Source organism: Ascaphus truei, chromosome 7, assembly GCF_040206685.1.
Source record: "Ascaphus truei isolate aAscTru1 chromosome 7, aAscTru1.hap1, whole genome shotgun sequence".
Lineage (NCBI taxonomy): Eukaryota > Metazoa > Chordata > Amphibia > Anura > Ascaphidae > Ascaphus > Ascaphus truei.
The window spans coordinates 96,502,229-96,522,332 of record NC_134489.1 but is presented as its reverse complement, the minus strand read 5'-3'; the positions used below and the strand labels follow the sequence as shown (position 1 = coordinate 96,522,332).

The 20,104-nt window shown below is 44.9% G+C and overlaps 1 protein-coding gene across 1 annotated transcript; it reads right to left on the bottom strand.

Moving 5' to 3' along the window:
* Window positions 1-350: 350 nt before the first annotated feature.
* On the bottom strand, window positions 351-19,393 carry MCM6 (minichromosome maintenance complex component 6). Its single transcript, XM_075609509.1, has 17 exons — window positions 19,172-19,393; window positions 17,137-17,283; window positions 16,854-16,964; window positions 15,432-15,681; window positions 14,944-15,109; window positions 14,062-14,207; window positions 10,318-10,468; window positions 10,054-10,195; window positions 9,256-9,397; window positions 6,638-6,745; window positions 6,374-6,529; window positions 3,867-3,995; window positions 3,617-3,778; window positions 2,516-2,648; window positions 2,263-2,430; window positions 1,867-2,009; window positions 351-800 (listed from the first exon to the last, which is right to left on the bottom strand). The coding sequence occupies exons 1-17, from the start codon at window positions 19,273-19,275 to the stop codon at window positions 681-683; spliced, it is 2,478 nt and encodes an 825-aa protein (XP_075465624.1). The 5' UTR covers window positions 19,276-19,393; the 3' UTR covers window positions 351-680.
* Window positions 19,394-20,104: the final 711 nt, after the last annotated feature.

Below are 20,104 nucleotides of genomic sequence, written 5' to 3'. Positions count from 1 at the left end.
GCTGAATCTTGATTCAGTCTTCTTACAGGTGAGTGAAAATTCACCAGCTTCCCATTAACCAATCACATTACAGCTCCTCTGACCGAGGTGAATCAGGGGTCATCCCCAGCCCCATGTCACCCTATGGATAATTGCCTCAGGGGCTTTCAGTTAAATTTTAAAGTTTAATTCTTTTAGGATTAACTGTTCCACACGAAGGTCTGAATTGTGTTCATATTCCCAGCTGTGCCAAGGTGCATGAATATGCAAAATACATAGGAACATAGTTAAAAAAAAAAAAAAAAAAGTTTACAATCATGCTTTTAATACATTTGAAAAAAAAAATCTACAGCATACTGTAATACAATTAAAATAACTTTTTTTTTTAATAAAAGGTAGAGAGAGCATTGAGCTTGCAAGACATTGTCACAAACAGGATAAAACTCTGACCTCTCCAAACGGAGACTTAAAAATGGAAGCCAATGTCTGAATAAAACCAGTCCAGAGATGTTCTTAAAATATCCGTCTTCATAGGAAGTCTAAAAAAATAATAAAACAAAGCCGATACATCGTTCTGTAAAAATATCCATGTCATGCTGCAGATCCAATCTGGAGGCGTCCACTTCTTCAAACTAAGCGAGAACAGCACACAAAGTTCGTTAGAAATCAGAGTCCAAAGGCACATTGAAAAGGTGAAGTTTCTAATCTTCTAGCAAGTAGTTGGGATTAACCACGAGATAAGGGTCATCTTCTTTAGTAACGGCTTTCTCTTCTGCGGACCCTTTTAGCCCGCTCTGTGTGAGTTCAATTAAGATGTGGTCCTAAAAACAAAATAAAAAAGGGTCAGTTGTACGGAGTTGCCAGCACTTGGGTACTTGTCACAATCAGAGGAGAACACAATCAGAGGAGAAACGGTGTGTGTGTGTGTGTGTGTGTGTGTGTGTGTGTGTGTGTGTGTGTGTGTGTGTGTGTGTGTGTGTGTGTGTGTGTGTGTGTGTGTGTGTGTGTGTGTGTGTGTGTGTGTGTGTGTGTGTGTGTGTGTGTGTGTGTGTGTGTGTGTGTGTGTGTGTGTGTGTGTGTGTGTGTGTGTGTGTGTGTGTGTGTGTGTGTGTAAACCCAGCATGGATATTTCAAGGGCCTTTTAAATACAAGCATTTCCAATAGGATGAACACTAAACCGTCCCATAATGGTGCTGTTCCCACTAAACAAAAAGCTGTATGCCTACAAAAAGGACTTTAAGCCAGAGGTGGCCAACTGCAGTTCTTAAGGGCCACCAACAGGTCAGGTTTAACGAAAATACCAGCTTCAGCACAGGTGGCGCAGTCTTTGTTTCAGCCACGGATTTGAGTAACCTGAGCTGAAGCAGGGATATGCTTGAAATCCCGACTTGTTGGTGGCCCGTGAGGACTGGGAGTTGCCCACCCCCGTTTTAAACCCTACATGGACGCAGAAAGCAGCTGGTTCAAGAACCGGTCAAGTATTAAAGCAGGATTTTAGATTGTGCCGAGTTCACAGACACATTGCAAGAGTCGAGAATTTCTAATTAACTATTTGCCATCCAAGAGGTGGAAATAAGTGACCCCTTCATGAAAGAACTGCACACAGTATCCGGAGGTATGTGATTATGCTTTTCAGTGTCTGGATAAATATACTATTTTCCATTTTAATAGTGGTTTAATCTGTACCGGGAAGCTGGGTATGCAGGACTGATGCATTAGAGCAGGAGTGGCCAACTTCAGTCCTCAAGGGCCGCCAACAGGTCAGGTTAAGGATGTCCATGCTTCAGCACTGGTGGCTCACTCGATGCATGTATATCCTTAACCTGACCTGTTGGTAGCCCATGAGGACTGGAATTGGCCTCTCCTACATTAGAGAAACATACTTACATAGTGTACAAGTCTGTGAATTACTTTATCTATGATTTGCTTCCGATTTACCAGTTCCTCTTCGGAGTCAATTTCTGACTCAATCTCCTTTAAGTACCAATTAACCAGTTCACTCTTCTTTTGTGAACATTCATCATCATCATCTGAAAAGGAGAACGTAAATATACATAGACACACACACACTACATTACCAACAATGCCCATGTCTTACCCATGTCTAATGGGTCTGTAACAACCACAATAAGCCTTGGCCAGTCAACGAATATTGACAAGTGTCACCCCCATCATGACTATAACCATGTCCACTTCAGGAAAAAGAAAAATGAATTTCCACTTAAAAAGGGTTAACAAAATGGAAGCCGTGCAAGTGGTGTATACGTGCAGAAAGTAGCCAACCTTCTTCCTTTCTCAGCTGCAGGACCAGCAGATTGGAGATCCTCCTGTATTCCGCAAAGCTGAGCCGTAAGGAAGGTTTCAGGGCCGCATCCTTATTTTCATGGTCAACATCAAGCCCATTGACTCCATTCACTTGACCATTGATACCATTGGGTATACCAGCATCTCCTAGAAGGACAAGTGCGGACAGTTACTGCCAAGTCCACTCGTTCTCTAACCATTGTTAAGCAGGCGTATTGTAACTGCATCGTACCATGTATCTCCTCCTGAGGCGACTCCTCCATCCCATGGTCATCATCATTGTCCAAGTTAACATCTGGCGTTTCAACTCTGATGATAGACTTATTGACCAACCGAAAGGCTTCCTTTACGTGTTTTGGCTGAACCTGTGGAATATATTTTGGCAAGAAAAGCATTAATTAATCCCTCACATTTCCCACATTCTTCCCCATCAAACGCATTTCATTTGCTCTATCTGTAGGGAGTACTGCATCATATGAAGGGTCCTACTGCATATATGAAGGAACCAGTAGACTTTGAGCTCATTTGTGAGAATGCTGCCACGTAGAACACCAACTATAGTTATCTTTCAGATAGACGCAAAATTGCTTTCAGATATAAAGATGTAAATAGTATTAGCTTTATTGTTTGAGTGAAATTATTGGGTTTGAATAGTTAGACCTTTTACTAGAGCTACAAATGTGTCCTTGTGCTTTTAACTATGCTTTATGACCTATTATGATTACAGTAATGCAGCATTATCTCTATTAAACGCACCAATTTAACAAACCCATAAAAGCAGAGACTTTCCAAACACGCCATTACCTTCAACTCTACACTCATTTAGTGTTCCGATTCATATGTAGCATCGAGTTAATGATTGATCCCTTGATGCAAAGGGAATCATGCAAACTGCACGTGTAGCAGTCTCCCCATACATTTGCCTCTTAAGCCGTCAGTGAAAACTTCAGTAGTTATGTTACATCCAATAAGCAGTGGTTCTCTGTCTTTTCAGAAAACCCCAGCCAAAAACACAAGAGATAACAGATTTGGAAGCCTGAATAATCTGTACACATGAATGGTACATTGATTGTTTCTCTCTATACATTGTCCAGTGGAGGCTCTATGGCAGGGCTGGACAACTCCAGTCCTCCAGGGTCACCAACAGGTCAGGTTCAGGCTATCTATCCCCGCTTCAGTCCAGGTGGCTCAATCAGTGGCTCTTGATTGAGCCGGCTGTGCTGAAGCCGGGGTATCCTGAACAGCTGACCGGTTGGTGACCCGTGGACTGGAGTTGTCCACCCCTGCTCCATGGGAATGATGCGGGGAACTGTAGAACATTCAGGCTCCTGACCTCATCACTGCAGTGCATCCTGGCCATGGCCTCGGACAGCCGGATCATGCTCTCCAGCTGCCGCACGGTTATCCTCCAGGCCGACTTGGTGACCCCACTGCCATCCCTCTGCCGCAGGCGCTTGTAGTGCTCCACGATGAAATCCTCAGACTCCTTCGAGATCTGTTTGCATGGAAGAACGGCGTTATGTTGAAGGCATTGGGAACACAACAGCACACGCTCGAGCGCTTCTCCAAAAACAAAATGGTACCTTGGGCTTGAACTGCCTGGCAAACAGCAGGTACCTCCGTATATCATCCAGAGTATAAACCCTATCGATGGACTCTTCAATCCTGGAATGCAGGTCAACAATACGTCGAGCAATGGCGTAGTCAGTCACCTGAGAAACATTGCAGGCGTTATCACAAACCCACCAAAATCAGGCGCATTGCCAAATCTGTATACGGAGAGGATATTGAATGCACTTATAAATACATTTAAGCCAGGGGTAGCCAACTCCAGACCTCAAGAGCTACCAACAGGCCAGGGTTTCAGAATATCCCTGCTTCAGCACGGGTGGTGCAGTCTTGGACTGAAGCCCACCAGTGGAGCTAAAGCCTCTGTACCAGGAGTGGCCAACTATAGTCCTCACGGGCCATCAACAGGTCAGGTTTTCAGGATATTCCTGCTTCAGAATACCTCTACTGGTCTTTGACTGTCCGCTCAACCGGAGCGCTATAGTAGGTAAGTTACCCAGTAACCCGGTGCAAAGGGATAGATACCACAGAAAGACACCACAAAGTGTGAGATTAGAGACTCACACGGGAGCCGTTATCTTGCACTCAAGGTTCAAATGTAATTAATTTTTAATAGACACAGTAGTCCCAAGATAAATGATCTTTATACTTAGAGGACATATTCTCTCAAACACCAAAAGTTATATATAGTATTTATTAGCCTCCCACTAATACAGAAAAACACATTTTATTTAACACATGAACAACGGCGTAAGTGAAAAAATATATATTATAATATTCTAAATGTACCTCGGACAGCAAAACAGTTTAGAAACTGGGAATGGATACTTATATGTCCATTTTCTGCGTAGGTATCTATATCAAGGTGCATAAGTAGACTTAAGCGCCTATATGGCTTTATTAATAACGTGGCTCCAATGAACAGTGAACTAAGGTAGTCGGTATAACCTATAAAGAGCCAACTATACCGTACACATATATCTGTACTCACCATGTTCTCTAAATATGGAATCCCCTGGGGTTCCTAGGAATAGGTATCAGGTATTGAACCCACTAACACCTATAGCACATATGGACGACTCCTCCCGACGAAGTGTGGGTAACCACATGAAACGTACGTAGGGTTTTCGAGACGCCACGACGGTGGTGTGGACACGGGAGGCGGCTTTTCCCGAGAAGTACTCAAGATCTGGTTGTATATCGGTGTTCTCTCTACACACTTACACCTTATCCAACGCTTATCCGAATGGCTCATACTATTCCCCTTCACTGCTACCAAGTCACGGGTAACACCCCCCGCTTACTATGTAGCATCTGAACACCACTTGTGTCAGAGCATGGCAAATACACATGTATTTTGTATCGGTTAGCATTGCTGGGCAGATTACACGCTGCATGCAGCCATTTAAAGAGATACATCTCTGCTACTAAGTTGTTAGTTACATTCTCCGCTTACTACAGGCATACCCGGTTTAAGGACACTCACTTTACGTACACTCGCGAGTAAGGACATATCGCCCAATAGGCAAACTCAAGCAAATGGCAGCTCGCGCATGCGCCTGTCAGCACGTCCTGAACAGCAATACCACCTCCCTACCAGCACCGAAGCTGTGTGCAAGCGGGGAGACTATAGAGCCTGTTACAAATGTGTTATTTACATCAGTTATACACGTATATGACGATTGCCGTACAGTACATGCATCGATAAGTGGGAAAAAGGTAGTGCTTCACTTTAAGTACATTTTCGCTTTACATAAATGCTCCGGTCCCATTGCGTACGTTAATGCGGGGTGTGCCTGTATGTAGTGTTTGTATAACACCATATATGTCAGACCTTGAAATGACTGTTTTGCTGTCCGAGGTACATTTAAGCCGCCTCCTAAAAGGGTTTATTTTTTATTTTTTATGCACTGTAAATATTTTTCACTTACGCCGTTGTTCATGTGTTAAATAAAATGTGTTTTTCTGTATTAGTGGGAGGCTAATACATACTATAAGTTTGGTATTTATGAGACAATATATGACCTCCTTTAAGTATAAAGATTATTTATCTTGGGACTACTGTGTCTATTAAAATTACATTTGAACATTGAGTACAAGATATGGGCTCGTGTGAGTCTAATCTCACACGTTGTGGTGTATTCCTGCTTCAGCACAGGTGGGCCAATCAGTGGCTGAGATTGAGCCACCTGTGTTGAAACAGATATTCTGAAACCCTGACCTGTTGGCAGCTCTTGAGGACTGGGAATTGGCTACCCCTGATTTAAGCAATGTCCTGTTCAGGACATCTTGCAAACAGACGTGTCTCTGTGATAACTAGTCCTTGTGGCCTGTATAATGTAGGTATGATCACAAGTCCAAGGGAAGAGGTATCAGGAAGGGGGGGTACTCACTAAGGATTTCTAACTTTGATATGAGCACCAACTAGAACTCCAATACAAACAGAAGCAGCAAGTGGCTGCAGATCGGTACGATGGGTCACAATGCTCGGGACGGAAATAATTGCTCCTGTTGAAATTACCTCATTGCAGTCGTCCACAAGAATGAAGAAGAGGTCGAATCTGGACATGATGGGAGCGGACAAGTTTACATTTTGCTTGAGAGACTTGGCTCGGTCATATCGACCGCTAACAGGGTTTGCGGCAGCCAAGATGGACGTTCGGGCGTTCAACGTGGCCTACAGAGAAGAGAGACCAGTCAGGAATATGGGACCAGGAAAGAGCAAGTAAAAACGGCAACTCGTGGAAGAGATAAAAGTGCTGCTGTTTTAACACGTGTGTCTCACCTTAACACCGGCTTTGGTAATTGAAATGGTTTGTTGTTCCATGGCCTCATGGATGGCAACCTGATCCCGCAAGTCCATTTTGTCAAACTCATCGATGCAGCAAACACCCTGGCGAAAAGAAATACAAATGTGTATATTTTACTATAATACAGTAAAGATACAACCCCTGAATGTAAAAAGGCAGAGTGAAGGGTGTTCCAGGAAAAGCCTTGAAATGTGCTACAGCAAGGAGTGGCCAACTCCAGTCCTCAAGGGCTACCAACAGGCCAGGTTTTCAGGATATCCTTGCTTCAGCACAGGCATCAATCTTTGATTCAACAACCTGTGCTGAAGCAGGGGTATCCTGAAAGCCTGACCTGTTGGTGGCTCTTGAGGACTGGAGTTGGCCGCCCTTGGTCTAAAGTGTTCAGAGCTAAATGGTAGCTCCTAGCAGCAGAAAGATCCAGAAAACCTTGGACTGGTTGCGTGTGAAATGGCAAAAGCGGAAACTTCAATTCCGACCACAGAAACATCAATGGCTGAAGTTCAGCTTGCCACAAGGGAAGATACAAGACACAACAGTGACCCATTTGGTCAGCTAACAAAGAAACTAAGGCCACGGGCATGGTCAGCGCCCGTGCTGAGGCGCGCTGCTGCTCAGCACTGAGCCCCTGCAGCCGCAATGAGAGCGGCTTTAGCAGGGGCTCGCGCACGCTTCCGGAAGCGTGTCTTAACAAATCTTTCGTTTCGGCGCTCCCCGGAGCGCAGGGCCGGTCACGTGAGCGGTTCGCCCAATGAGCTCCGTGACGTCACTGGCCCGCCCCCAGACACGGGACGGCGCGCGCTCTAAGGCCAGGGAAAGCACCGCTTTCCCTGAGCCTCCGCACGGCTTCAGTCTCTATGGACTAAGCCTAAAGTCGCGAGTCTTCCCTGCACGCGTCTGTAAGTAACATGCAAATAATACAGGTACACAAAGTCCTGAGATTCCCGTGAAACTGGACAACTGGATTCTGCTCCAAGTGCTGTTAATATTTCGCAATCTAAACATTAACACAAAAATAGGAGCGCATGGAAAGGAAACCAAAAAGCCGGAATTAGTACACAAATCTTTATCGCATATAAAAGACACAATCACATAAAATGTGTCACAAAAATGGTACCACATAGATAACACGTATATCTAAAAAATGTCCTAATACACCCGCCTAGGATAAGGTGCTAACACCTATAAACTCGATAGGGGCCCTAAACCAGATGGAACAACGAGCACAGGCTGCTAGGATGATGTAAAGCAGACCTGGCAGCTCAAGGGAACCTCCTAAAGGCGTCCTCGCGGTGTAACAGGATAGCAGCTTGTGAGTCCGTCGTAACGACGCTGCGTATGACGTCACCACCTACGCGTTTCGTGTAATGACACTTCTTCAGGGCGTGGTCATGTGGTGTCTTAGTGCTGCTTATATACCTCTGCAGGTTCATACAGCAACCAATCCTAGACACCTAATGAACTTAAATGGCTAAACCTTCCAACCAGTTACCATACGTAGCACAACGCTAGCAATGAACACGTGACACCAATGACAAAAACCAACAAGAACACAAACAAAATAACAGTGGAATGAAAAAAGAAGGGGGGGGGGGGGGGGGTCATGAAGGGAAAGGTGAACTGGAGGGAGAAAAATAGGGGGTAAAGTGAAAAATAGGAGAAAAATAAATTAATATCACTAAAAAAGTGCAAGAGATGGCAGATATATAATGTCTGCCTATCGCAGCTTGCAAAAAAGGTTAGCAAACCATTAGGGAAAATAGAAATAATTTCTCAATGGGGATAATCACCTATGAAATAACCGTCTAATCTTAACAAGAGATGGAATATATTATTAGTATATATATATATGTGTGTGTGTATGTGTATGTGTGTGTGTGTATGTATATGTGTGTGTATATACACTAATATATAAACATTTCCTGTAAAGCAGAAATCCGGCTTTCCTTTTTTTTTTTAGTGTTAGCTCATTTCATCTCTGGGGATCCTCTGCCTCTCGAGATACTCCCCTCCCTAGGGGGTGACGGTAACAGCCCTGGTTGGGTTGTGTGGGGCTATTGAAATAGCGGCTGTAAAGCTTGCGCGTCACGCGGGCCGATAAGAAGCCGTGAAGTCATCCCATGCGGCTTCCTATTGGCCCACGTGACTAGGAGCTTTAAACCTGCGGAGCTGCTACCGGCACCTACTGAGGCCGCGCTTATAGTGCAGCCGATGGCGACACAACGGGTCACCCGTCGCCATAGGCGAAAGTTATATTTCGCTGTGCGGCGGCTTGAGTTTCCTGGCATTTGATTGGTGACAGCCCTTGAAAAAATCAAATATTGCCGGCTACCAGTTTTTGCGACGTCGCTCCGTCGCGCTTACTATAAGCGCACGCGGCGGCGGCAATGCATTTGTTTTCGGGCGACGTCGCGTCGCCAGCATTATAAGTACGGCCTAAGGCAAATATCTCAGGAAGCAGGAATGAAAGCGGTTCAGCTCAAGAGACCCCTGCTTCAAACTGGTTAAAACACCCTGCTGCATTAATATTATTTAGATGTTTAGAAGCTGTTGGGCAGCAAAGCCAGGAGCGTGTGCAGAACACGGAGTTACTCACATTGTCAGCCAGCATCAGAGCTCCAGCCTCGATCACAAATTCGTGAGACTCTTCATCCCTCACAACAGCAGCCGTCAGACCTGCGGCAGTGGAAGCTTTGCCACTCGTATACACAGCCCGGGGACTGAACTCCTCAACATGCCTGAAGGAACGAGCGCTCTCATTTATTTTATAATCTCTTGTACCAGACGCAAAGAGAACAAAACCCTTGCGTTTACTTGCTGAAAATGGACATTGAATCGACCCACTGGCTCAGGGGTGGCCAACGCCAGACCTCAAGGGCCACTAACAGGTCAGGCTTTAAGGATATCCCTGTTTCAGCACAGGTGGCTCAATCTGTGGCTCTGCTGAAGCAGAGATATCCTTAAATCCTGACCTGTTGGTGGCCCTCGAGAATTGGAGCTGGCCACCCCTGCACTAGCTGATCTTTCTGCTCCTCTGTGAATGTGCAGAATACACGAAAAATTACTGTCATACAACTTTAATAGTTACCACATTATACAATGTAAATAAGAATCCCAGTTTAAAAGTACTCTAAATAGGTTAATAACAGAAGTGAAACATTAATAATTATTTAATATGGGGGGCTTATCCCATCTCTGGAGATCCGGTATAGAGACCACCTGTTTTCATAGGATTTCTCCCCAATAGACTACTCTTACACATTGCATTTCCTATAAAATGATCACCTATAATAACAAGGACCACACGCCAGGTGTCTATATTCACCAGGCACCACATGTACAAGTTCTCAGGTTATTTGCTCGTGCCTGGAACTGAAACTGAAGTTGTACTCACTTGAGGAATTGGCTCTTAGCCGTACTAGGATCCCCAACGATGCACACATTGATGTCCCCACGTAACGATGTGCCTTCCATTGTGGTCTTGGGGACGCCTCCAAATAGCATGAGTAGGATGCCTCTCTTAACCTCATCATTACCTGAATTGGCAAAGAAGTATTAAGGTCAACAGTATTGTATGGACACAGTGGGGAGTAACAGCCGGTTGTACACGGCACTCTAACTGGCTGGAAGAGCTGTAAATGGAGGTGAAGGGACTTACCATGTATAGTAGGAAAGAGACTGGTGCAGAGGTTGTGGTACAGGTTTTTGTCTTGGCTAATTTCAAACACTTTCTCCCACTCCTTCACAGACATCTGGTTTTTGATGCTCTCTGCATTGAGGTCTTCTTCGCGGAGTTCCTTACCACCAAACTGCAACAGGGATTCCAGATGTAAATGACCTTGAACTTCACCTTGAAGTTCAAACTGATCTTCATGGTGCAGAACTGATGTGTCCAACAAGATGCATACACGAATATGGGACGATGTCAACTTATTTACACATCCATCTTCCAACCCACCATAAATATGTTGTCAGGAAAGGAGACCAACAGGGCCTTAATCCCCGTCTAAAAGGGCTTCAACATAAGCCTGTATTTGTCTGAGGAATCCAGCAGGGAGTTGGTTAATTGCAGCTAGACAATTAACCAGTCTCCACCTGGCTCATCAGACACGTAGAAAAGCATCCTGCTTGAGCTGCAGGGGAGATCTCTTGAGCGCACACGGACTGTGTTGCCAGCAAGAGACTCACAGGTACAATGTTTTGCGCACAGGACTGTGCTGCAAGCCAGATTCCAGACCTCTATTCCAGGGCGCAGCGGACCCTGGAACCCGCCGGAGGGTGAACCCCCAACAGACAGCAACCCAGAGACTGACAAAGGGCCCCCTGCTTACAGGTACCTCTTTGAACTTTGGGGTCATAGGTTGGCAAGAGGCCTTTCCTCCCAGCCCCGCAGAGGGACTGGGAAAGGGAGTTAGCCCGTACTAAAGGGCTATTATTTATTTTGTATTTCCTTAAAAACTCATATTGTTTAAAGTGACACGCTGAATAAAAGCCGTGGTTTAATTCCCCCAAATCTGTCGCCCTGGTTGTACCTCCGCACGTCTCTTACAAAGACCCTTTCACTTCTGGCCAAGGCACTGTTACGGTTTCCCTTAGTTGCTGCTAACTAGTTGTCTAAGGACAACCAACGTACAGGCGTACATACAGAAAGCAGTACAGGAGTACATACAGACAGCAGTACAGGAGTACATACAGACAGAAGTACAGGAGTACATACAGACAGAAGTACAGGAGTACATACAGACAGCAGTACAGGAGTACGTACAGAAAGCGGTACAGGAGTACATACAGAAAGCAGTACAGGAGTACATACAGACAGCAGTATAGGAGTACACACAGAAAGCGGTACAGGAGTACGTACAGAAAGCGGTACAGGAGTACATACAGAAAGCAGTACAGGAGTACACACAGAAAGCGGTACAGGAGTACATACAGAAAGCGGTACAGGAGTACGTACAGAAAGCGGTACAGGAGTACGTACAGAAAGAAGTACAGGGGTACATACAGATAGCAGTACAGGAGTACATACAGAAAGAAGTACAGGGGTACATACAGATAGCAGTACAGGAGTACATACAGAAAGCAGTACAGGAGTACATACAGACAGCAGTACAGGAGTACATACAGAAAGCGGCACAGGAGTACATACAGAAAGCGGCACAGGAGTACATACAGAAAGCGGCACAGGAGTACATACAGAAAGCAGTACAGGAGTACATACAGAAAGCAGTACATACAGACAGCAGTACAGGAGTACATACAGACAGCAGTACAGGATACATACAGACAGCAGTACAGGATACATACAGAAAGCGGCACAGGAGTACATACAGAAAGCGGTACAGGAGTACATACAGACAGCAGTACAGGAGTACATACAGACAGCAGTACATACAGAAAGCAGTACAGGAGTACATACAGAAAGCAGTACAGGAGTACATACAGAAAGCGGTACAGGAGTACATACAGACAGCGGTACAGGAGTACATACAGAAAGCAGTACAGGAGTACGTACAGAAAGAAGTACAGGGGTACATACAGACAGCAGTACAGGAGTACATACAGACAGCAGTACAGGAGTACATACAGAAAGCAGTACAGGAGTACATACAAAAAGCAGTACAGGAGTACATACAGAAAGCAGTACAGGAGTACATACAGAAAGCAGTACAGGAGTACATACAAAAAGCAGTACAGGAGTACATACAAAAAGCAGTACAGGAGTACATACAGACAGCAGTACAGGAGTACATACAGACAGCAGTACAGGAGTACATACAGACAGCAGTACAGGAGTACATACAGAAAGCAGTACAGGAGTACATACAGAAAGCAGTACAGGAGTACATACAGAAAGCAGTACAGGAATACATACAGAAAGCAGTACAGGAGTACATACAGAAAGCAGTACAGGAGTACATACAGACAGCAGTACAGGAGTACATACAGAAAGCAGCACAGGATACATACAGAAAGCAGTACAGGATACATACAGAAAGCAGTACAGGAGTACATACAGACAGCAGTACAGGAGTACATACAGAAAGCAGAACAGGATACATACAGAAAGCAGTACAGGAGTACATACAGAAAGCAGTACAGGAGTACATACAGACAGGAGTACATACAGAAAGCAGTACAGGAGTACATACAGAAAGCAGTACAGGAGTACATACAGAAAGCAGTACAGGAGTACATACAGAAAGCAGTACAGGAGTACATACAGACAGCAGTACAGGAGTACATACAGAAAGCAGTACAGGAGTACATACAGAAAGCAGTACAGGAGTACATACAGAAAGCAGTACAGGAGTACATACAGAAAGCAGTACAGGAGTACATACAGAAAGCAGTACAGGAGTACATACAGACAGCAGTACAGGAGTACATACAGAAAGCAGTACAGGAGTACATACAGACAGCAGTACAGGAGTACATACAGAAAGCAGCACAGGATACATACAGAAAGCAGTACAGGAGTACATACAGACAGCAGTACAGGAGTACATACAGAAAGCAGTACAGGAGTACATACAGAAAGCAGTACAGGAGTACATACAGACAGCAGTACAGGAGTACATACAGAAAGCAGTACAGGAGTACATACAGAAAGCAGTACAGGAGTACATACAGAAAGCAGTACAGGAGTACATACAGAAAGCAGTACAGGAGTATATACAGAAAGCAGTACAGGAGTACATACAGACAGCAGTACAGGAGTACATACAGAAAGCAGTACAGGAGTACATACAGACAGCAGTACAGGAGTACATACAGACAGCAGTACAGGAGTACATACAGAAAGCAGCACAGGATACATACAGAAAGCAGCACAGGATACATACAGAAAGCAGTACAGGAGTACATACAGAAAGCAGTACAGGAGTACATACAGACAGCAGTATAGGAGTACACACAGAAAGCGGTACAGGAGTACACACAGAAAGCGGTACAGGAGTACACACAGAAAGCGGTACAGGAGTACGTACAGAAAGCGGTACAGGAGTACATACAGAAAGCAGCACAGGATACATACAGAAAGCGGTACAGGAGTACATACAGAAAGCAGTACAGGAGTACATACAGAAAGCAGCACAGGATACATACAGACAGCAGTACAGGATACATACAGAAAGCAGCACAGGATACATACAGAAAGCAGCACAGGATACATACAGAAAGCAGCACAGGATACATACAGAAAGCAGCACAGGATACATACAGAAAGCAGTACAGGAGTACATACAGAAAGCAGGGAATTTTGTACTTGTCCATTTTACACAGAACAGATGTTCTCGTATAGTTAAATACCACATCACTCATTTTTGGGGTCCTGAACAAACTGATACTTTTCCCGTTTACATGGACAGTGATTCCCTTTCTGCCGCTTGCTGGAACATACCCTCGGATTTGTTGACGAGACGTAGCATGCGAGAAAGACAAGTTTGTAGGACAGGTCTCGGACCCCGAGGGCTCGGAGCCCACGCACTCCCTCGGTCTCATGCCCGTGTCCCCCGCCGACCCGAGAACTTGTTTCTGCGCGAACACCTGAAAAGGGAAAGCAGCCGGTTTCACACAGAACCTTTAATCGGGTCACTGGACTGAACAGGAGAAAAAGAAAAGAAAGTCCGATATTCAAAACGAAGCAAAAATAGCAATAACTACGTCCAGTGAGAGAATGAGATGAGTTACCCCCAAGTCACGGTGCCGTCCCAAAGGAACCAGATGGCAGCGGGATGTTTAAAACATGTATGTTATACAATACAATGTCGCATATATGCTGCTCAATTCAATAGGACCCTCCTTAGATCCTCATGAAGATGTTCGGGGGGTGCAGATCATGTGAAAGATATAAATAAAAATGCATACATAGATAACAGTGAAAGTTCAAGTGATGGTGATAAGGTAACAATTTTGGATGGACAATGCCACTACTCACATGGTCATTTTTATTTATATCTTCCACATGATCTGCGATCCCCGAACTTCATCTTTTCAATTTACGTGTGTGTGTGCGTGTTTTTCTTAAATATACAACCAGACAGGCAGGGTTGGTACATAAAGTCTGGTTATCACTAAAGATAAGCTATGACCCCCAATGTGAGCGATTTAGGGTAGGCGCTGTGGGGTGGCGTGTATGAGGTAGGGCCACAGTTCCCACAATTCATCTGCACAGCGAGAGAAAGTCGGCAACATTTGCATCACATTAAGTTCGACAACACCAGAGGAAAACGTCAACGTCAAGACGCAGGAGCCACATGTTACGGGGGGGATGGGTACGTACCCGGGGTCGCCAGCTGAGATATGTCGGGTACTACAATCAGAGATCCCGTGAAGTCACATTTATCGCCAGCCTGACACGATTCCACCGCTTCAGCCCGCAGAATCACTTCTACGCTGCGTGGAATGCTGCCTCGTGGCAGCTCGGCCTGCGTCTCCTGCATACGGACCTGCGCCAAGACACAAATACAAGGTTTGCTTCACACCCGGGACTGAGAAAGCTTTGGCCTGTATTAAAGTGAAACAGTCCACAAACAGGACGGTTTATTCAGTGTGGTGCAAACGCCTCTATAAAATGTTCTTGAACAGTAGTCATATCTCTATACTTAAATAAAAACACTGCATTATAATTGTCAAGTTGTACACAGTTCCAGGAATGATGGGAACCTACAAGGATATATAATGTGAACGTACAAAGTTCCTGCATATCTTATCACGGTTATGTTGCACTTTGATCCCAACCAGAAGAGAAATATTTAGTCTAAAACTCACCTTTTGGAAATCAACAAATCTGGATTTGTTGGTGTCCAGCATGAACCTCTTCCTGTTGGCGCACACCGGATTCCTGCAGATACTCGGTTGCGTGTATTTGAACTGCTGCTCCACGTCCTTCACCACCGTCTGGCAATCCAAGCACAGAAAGGTCCCGCTCACCAGCTCGGGGTGCACCGGGTGGGTCCGGACAACCTGGCCGCTGATCCGTAGCAGAGATCCCACACGAGGAGTAGTCAACTCCCTGATCCTGCAGGAGCATCACAGGGAGAGTATTGAGCAGGAATCCTGTTTGCTTTCCTTTTTATTTTTACAGTTGTAGGATTGAAGAATGGGGGTTCCCAGAGCTGAACCACATTCATTTCAGCTTTAGGGAACGCCTGCTCCCAGAGTCACCTCAGTAGAGGGTGCCGGTATCTCTCTGCAGGTTTAAATGTCCCGGTCGCATGGGCCGATAGGAAGCCGTAAGAGATGACATCACGGCTTCCTATTGGCCTGGCCCACGAGACATATAAACAATGCCATTTCTATAGCCCCGTCGGAGCAGCTGCCAGCACAGAGATACCGACAGCCCCTATGGGAGGTCAGAATCTCGGAAAGCAGACATTAAACCGATATATAATACACCAACAACACACACACACACACACACACACACACACTTTAAAACAGATGGTAAACGTATGTCGTGACAAGTCTAGAACGCTGGTAGGTAAGCAAGTTACCAATCCCAACTGAATATGTTCATTAACGTTTGCAAACGTTGATCAAAATGGATCAATTTATTCCAGGTGGACAACCTTTAAACATGTGTCAGTCCTCAGCTAACCTACATTTTTAGTATCGGTTATAATATGTGACCAAGTTACACTACTGGATGAAAAGGGACAGGGGAAAAAAAAAATACAGAGATGCTAGAAATAGAAAACCAATATCTTCTCACGAGGATGTTAAGCTGCAGTTCAGTCAATATCCTGCATGTGTGTTTTTTTTTTAATAAATCAGTTCTGTAGTAAGAAAAAATACTTTTAGCATTTTGTTTTAAAAAACAACAACTTCGAAAGACCAATTTTCTTGTATTCTATTTTAACAAGCATGCTTGTTCCTATAGCAACGATTTACATTCCCCATATTTAAAGATGTCGCCAAACTTTGCCGATCAATAGACGGAGAACGAATTGACCGGCAGCTATGCAGTTCTTTAGGTAATTAGAGATTGCCCACATGAAACTATTGAAGTAAAAAAAATTAAAAAAAAAAAAAAGACTGAACTGCAGCTTTAAGCTGATTTACTGAAGCTTTAAGAAACCAAGCCAAAAAAAAAAAAAAAAAAAAGCTATCACTGACAAGTGTGCGAGTAAAGCCCCCTATGGGTCCGGTCACTAGCACTAAATCGCTTAGTTAAGAAATCTCAAATCTTACTTATGCCTGGTAGGAAGATCTTGAAAAGCGACATAGAACTCCTTGTTGGGAGGAACATTTCCATGGTCCCTGGCAAACGCCCGCACTGCTCGGCACAGGTACGGGTAAACCCTAAAAGGGGAACAAATAGCAAATCAGAAGAGCGAGATCTCTTCGGCAATGCAGAGATGAGGGCGATACGAGAGAAAGTTGAGAGGGGGCGGGGGGGATTCTTGAAAACTGGAGTTGATCCCCCCGGCCCTATATTCTGCTCGAGGTCCCACGTGGTAATCACTGGCCCCACCTGTAGAATTCCTCTTGGATGGTTGTTGCCAATTGCTGATTAAACTGCTCCATGTCTACGAAGCTGACAAGCAGGGTGTTCCTCTCGGGGCGGATCAGCTCCTCCGCATCACTGCGATACTTCACCTCGCCATCGCTGCCCTGAAACCTTAGGTTTAAAGAGGCACATAAATCACACTGGTTTTAAAAAGTGACTGCAACGCCACAACGGATCTTGCCCAATTTACAGACAACTAGCCAATTTACCAGTAGAATGTATTAAACATCAGACAACAAAGCAGGGGTGGCCAACCCCAGTCCTCAAGGGCCACCAACAGGCCATGTATGAGGGATATCCCTGCTTCAGCACAGGTGTTCAGTCCTTCTGACAGCGACCTTGCGCTGAAGCAGTGATATCCCCAATACCTGGCCCATGAGGACTGGAGTTGGCCATCCCTGAAAGGGATAATGGCCAAGTGTTATTCTACTGGTTCTGGGAGCAGAGGATGTTAACTAAAATGGACAAGGTCCAGAGTGTGTGTATAAGAGCACTATGCATTATTACATCATGCCAAGAGCAGCACTACATCCCCAGGACTATGGGCGAATGTGCTGCCAACAAATCTTTGCAGTTTGTTCTTCACTGGTGACAACACAAATGTCTCCTCTGCGTGTGCACAGAAAGAATTACCCACGCTGCATACACGCGTGAAATAAGGGTGAGAAGCAGCAGGGAGTTGGCAGAGGTCTGTGGGCATCACTGCAGTCTAATCCATGGCTTAACTGGTCCAGCAGCCAAACACAGACCTTTCCTACAGCTGGGATTCCCCACTAGGCCTCCGATCCAAACTCAAATCTGAGAGGGAAGGTTAGAACTACAGATGTGCAAGCTTCCCCCCCCCCCCCCCCGAGCGAGCTTGTCAAACTTCAAAAATAAGCCATTTAACTTCTACACCTCCCCAAACATCGATCTATACTGATACCTGGGAAATAAGTAAAGTAGCTCATGTGAATATGGAAATAATTATTTTCCAGGTATCTCTCCATCTGTTGTTTAGATGAGTGTTGTGGCAGGTATAAGGCCAATTTGAAATCTACTAAATGTGCTCTCCCCCTACTGAAAACCCCTTATTTCGAGGTATGTTATTTTCCAGTTAAACTGAAATGGTTTAATATTCCAAATTTCACTTGAAAATGTGCCAAAAAGTTTTTTGTTTTTTTTAGGGTTAAAAGTTCAAGCAAAACATAAGGTAAGCAGATTTGGATAAGTTTGCAGATGGCTAGTTGTGGCCTACTGGACAGAGGCCTCTGTAAAGCCTGTGGCAACTAAATATTTACCAAGGATATAGAACAAACACACCTATCCAACTTGTGCCAAAGCATCTGGTCACTATAATAAAGTTTGATTGATCAAGATCCAAGTGTGCTGGACTTTCTACATTGTGGGTGTAGTCACTCTATAAATATGATTTTTTTTTTTTTAATGTAATCGATGTTTTGTTCCCCATTGGGAACCAACTTGTTCCTGTCTAATTAATGCATCGTAGTGGGACCTAGTTTGCCTGGCCACTATCCCACAGTATGCTGCCCTTTAAACCATTTATTGCAGAAATAGATCTGCCTCCTCATTGCTGAGCAGAAGATTTTTTCGCAACCTAATCCTAACAATTTATAGTCTCTTAATGAATTGCATATAAAATGTGATTGTAGGACACCCACACCGGAATTGAACCACAGGAAAATATAAATAAAACACGTAAAAAATATTATACAACATTTTTAACAGAAAACAATGCAGTCATATTGCATGCGATAGTACAAGGTACATGGAAAAGCCAACTCGCCATTCTCCATATACATTAATATATTAGTTATTTATGTGGCATAGTTTGTCTTTATTTTGGTATAAAGCACACAGCACTATACACAAGACCCGGGGAGTTATTATTCTCTCTTTCCTCCTGCTGCAGGACGCAAGACTGAAGCCCTTGTGTTAGAAGGGGGGAGGGGAGGTGTCTCGGCCCTCTGTGTTAGGGGGACCCAGGACTGGCACTCACTCCTCCAAGAAGTCCTGGAAAAGCTTCTGACACTTCTCCGCCACCTCATCTTTAACCTGCTGAGCCGCCCCTGCCGCCTCGGCGCCGGGATCCGTCACGTCCATGATCCGATGCTGCAATGGAGGCGAGTTGTAGCTTCTTGCTGCAGGGAGACAATGCTGCGATTTCGCGCCAAACTCGCCGCCCACGTGTCCCGTTTCGCGCCAGTCGCAGCCAATCAGAATCCTCCGAGGACTTCCTGCTGAATGGGGTTTCGCGCTAAACTGGCAAAAAAAAGGGGCGGGGCGAGTGGAACGTTGGCCCGGCCGCTGAGTTTTTAACCCTATCTTTGCTGCATATATTTGCGCTGGTTATCTGCACAGAGAGCTCCCTCATGCGGTGCTTACACGTGGGGTCTCTAGGTGCTTGTTACTGCAGATGGGAGGGTGCATCCTTCTGCAGGAGCTGTGAATACAGCTAACGTGTGATAACTTTTATTGTATGTTCAGGAGTAAATTCAAATCTCCCATGTGCTTAATAGAGAACAAAAATAGCACTGATTTTATCAAATGGGGGGAAATCCCATTAATTATGTTTATCTTTTATTTGTGCACCTGTTTCACCGCCCTGATTGTTGGTGCACAGCAAACACTTCTTCAGACAGAAAGCTCATGCGTAAGCAGGGACGATGCGTTTTCCAGGGGGGCCAAATAATTAGAACTTTTTTTTATAAGGCGAAGGGCCACTATAATATTTTATTGTAATCTCCCGCTCTCTTTCTAACTTCATCTCACTTTCATTCTCTCACACTCACACTCAGCCTCCCAGTTCTTGGAATCTAGCCTAAAACCTGCTCGGGCGAGAAGTGCGCGCAACTCCACGCGCCCCTGCACTATAAACAAAGCCTAATTACGCCTTAAAGTGAATTGGTTCCGTATTTGGCTGCCTGATATA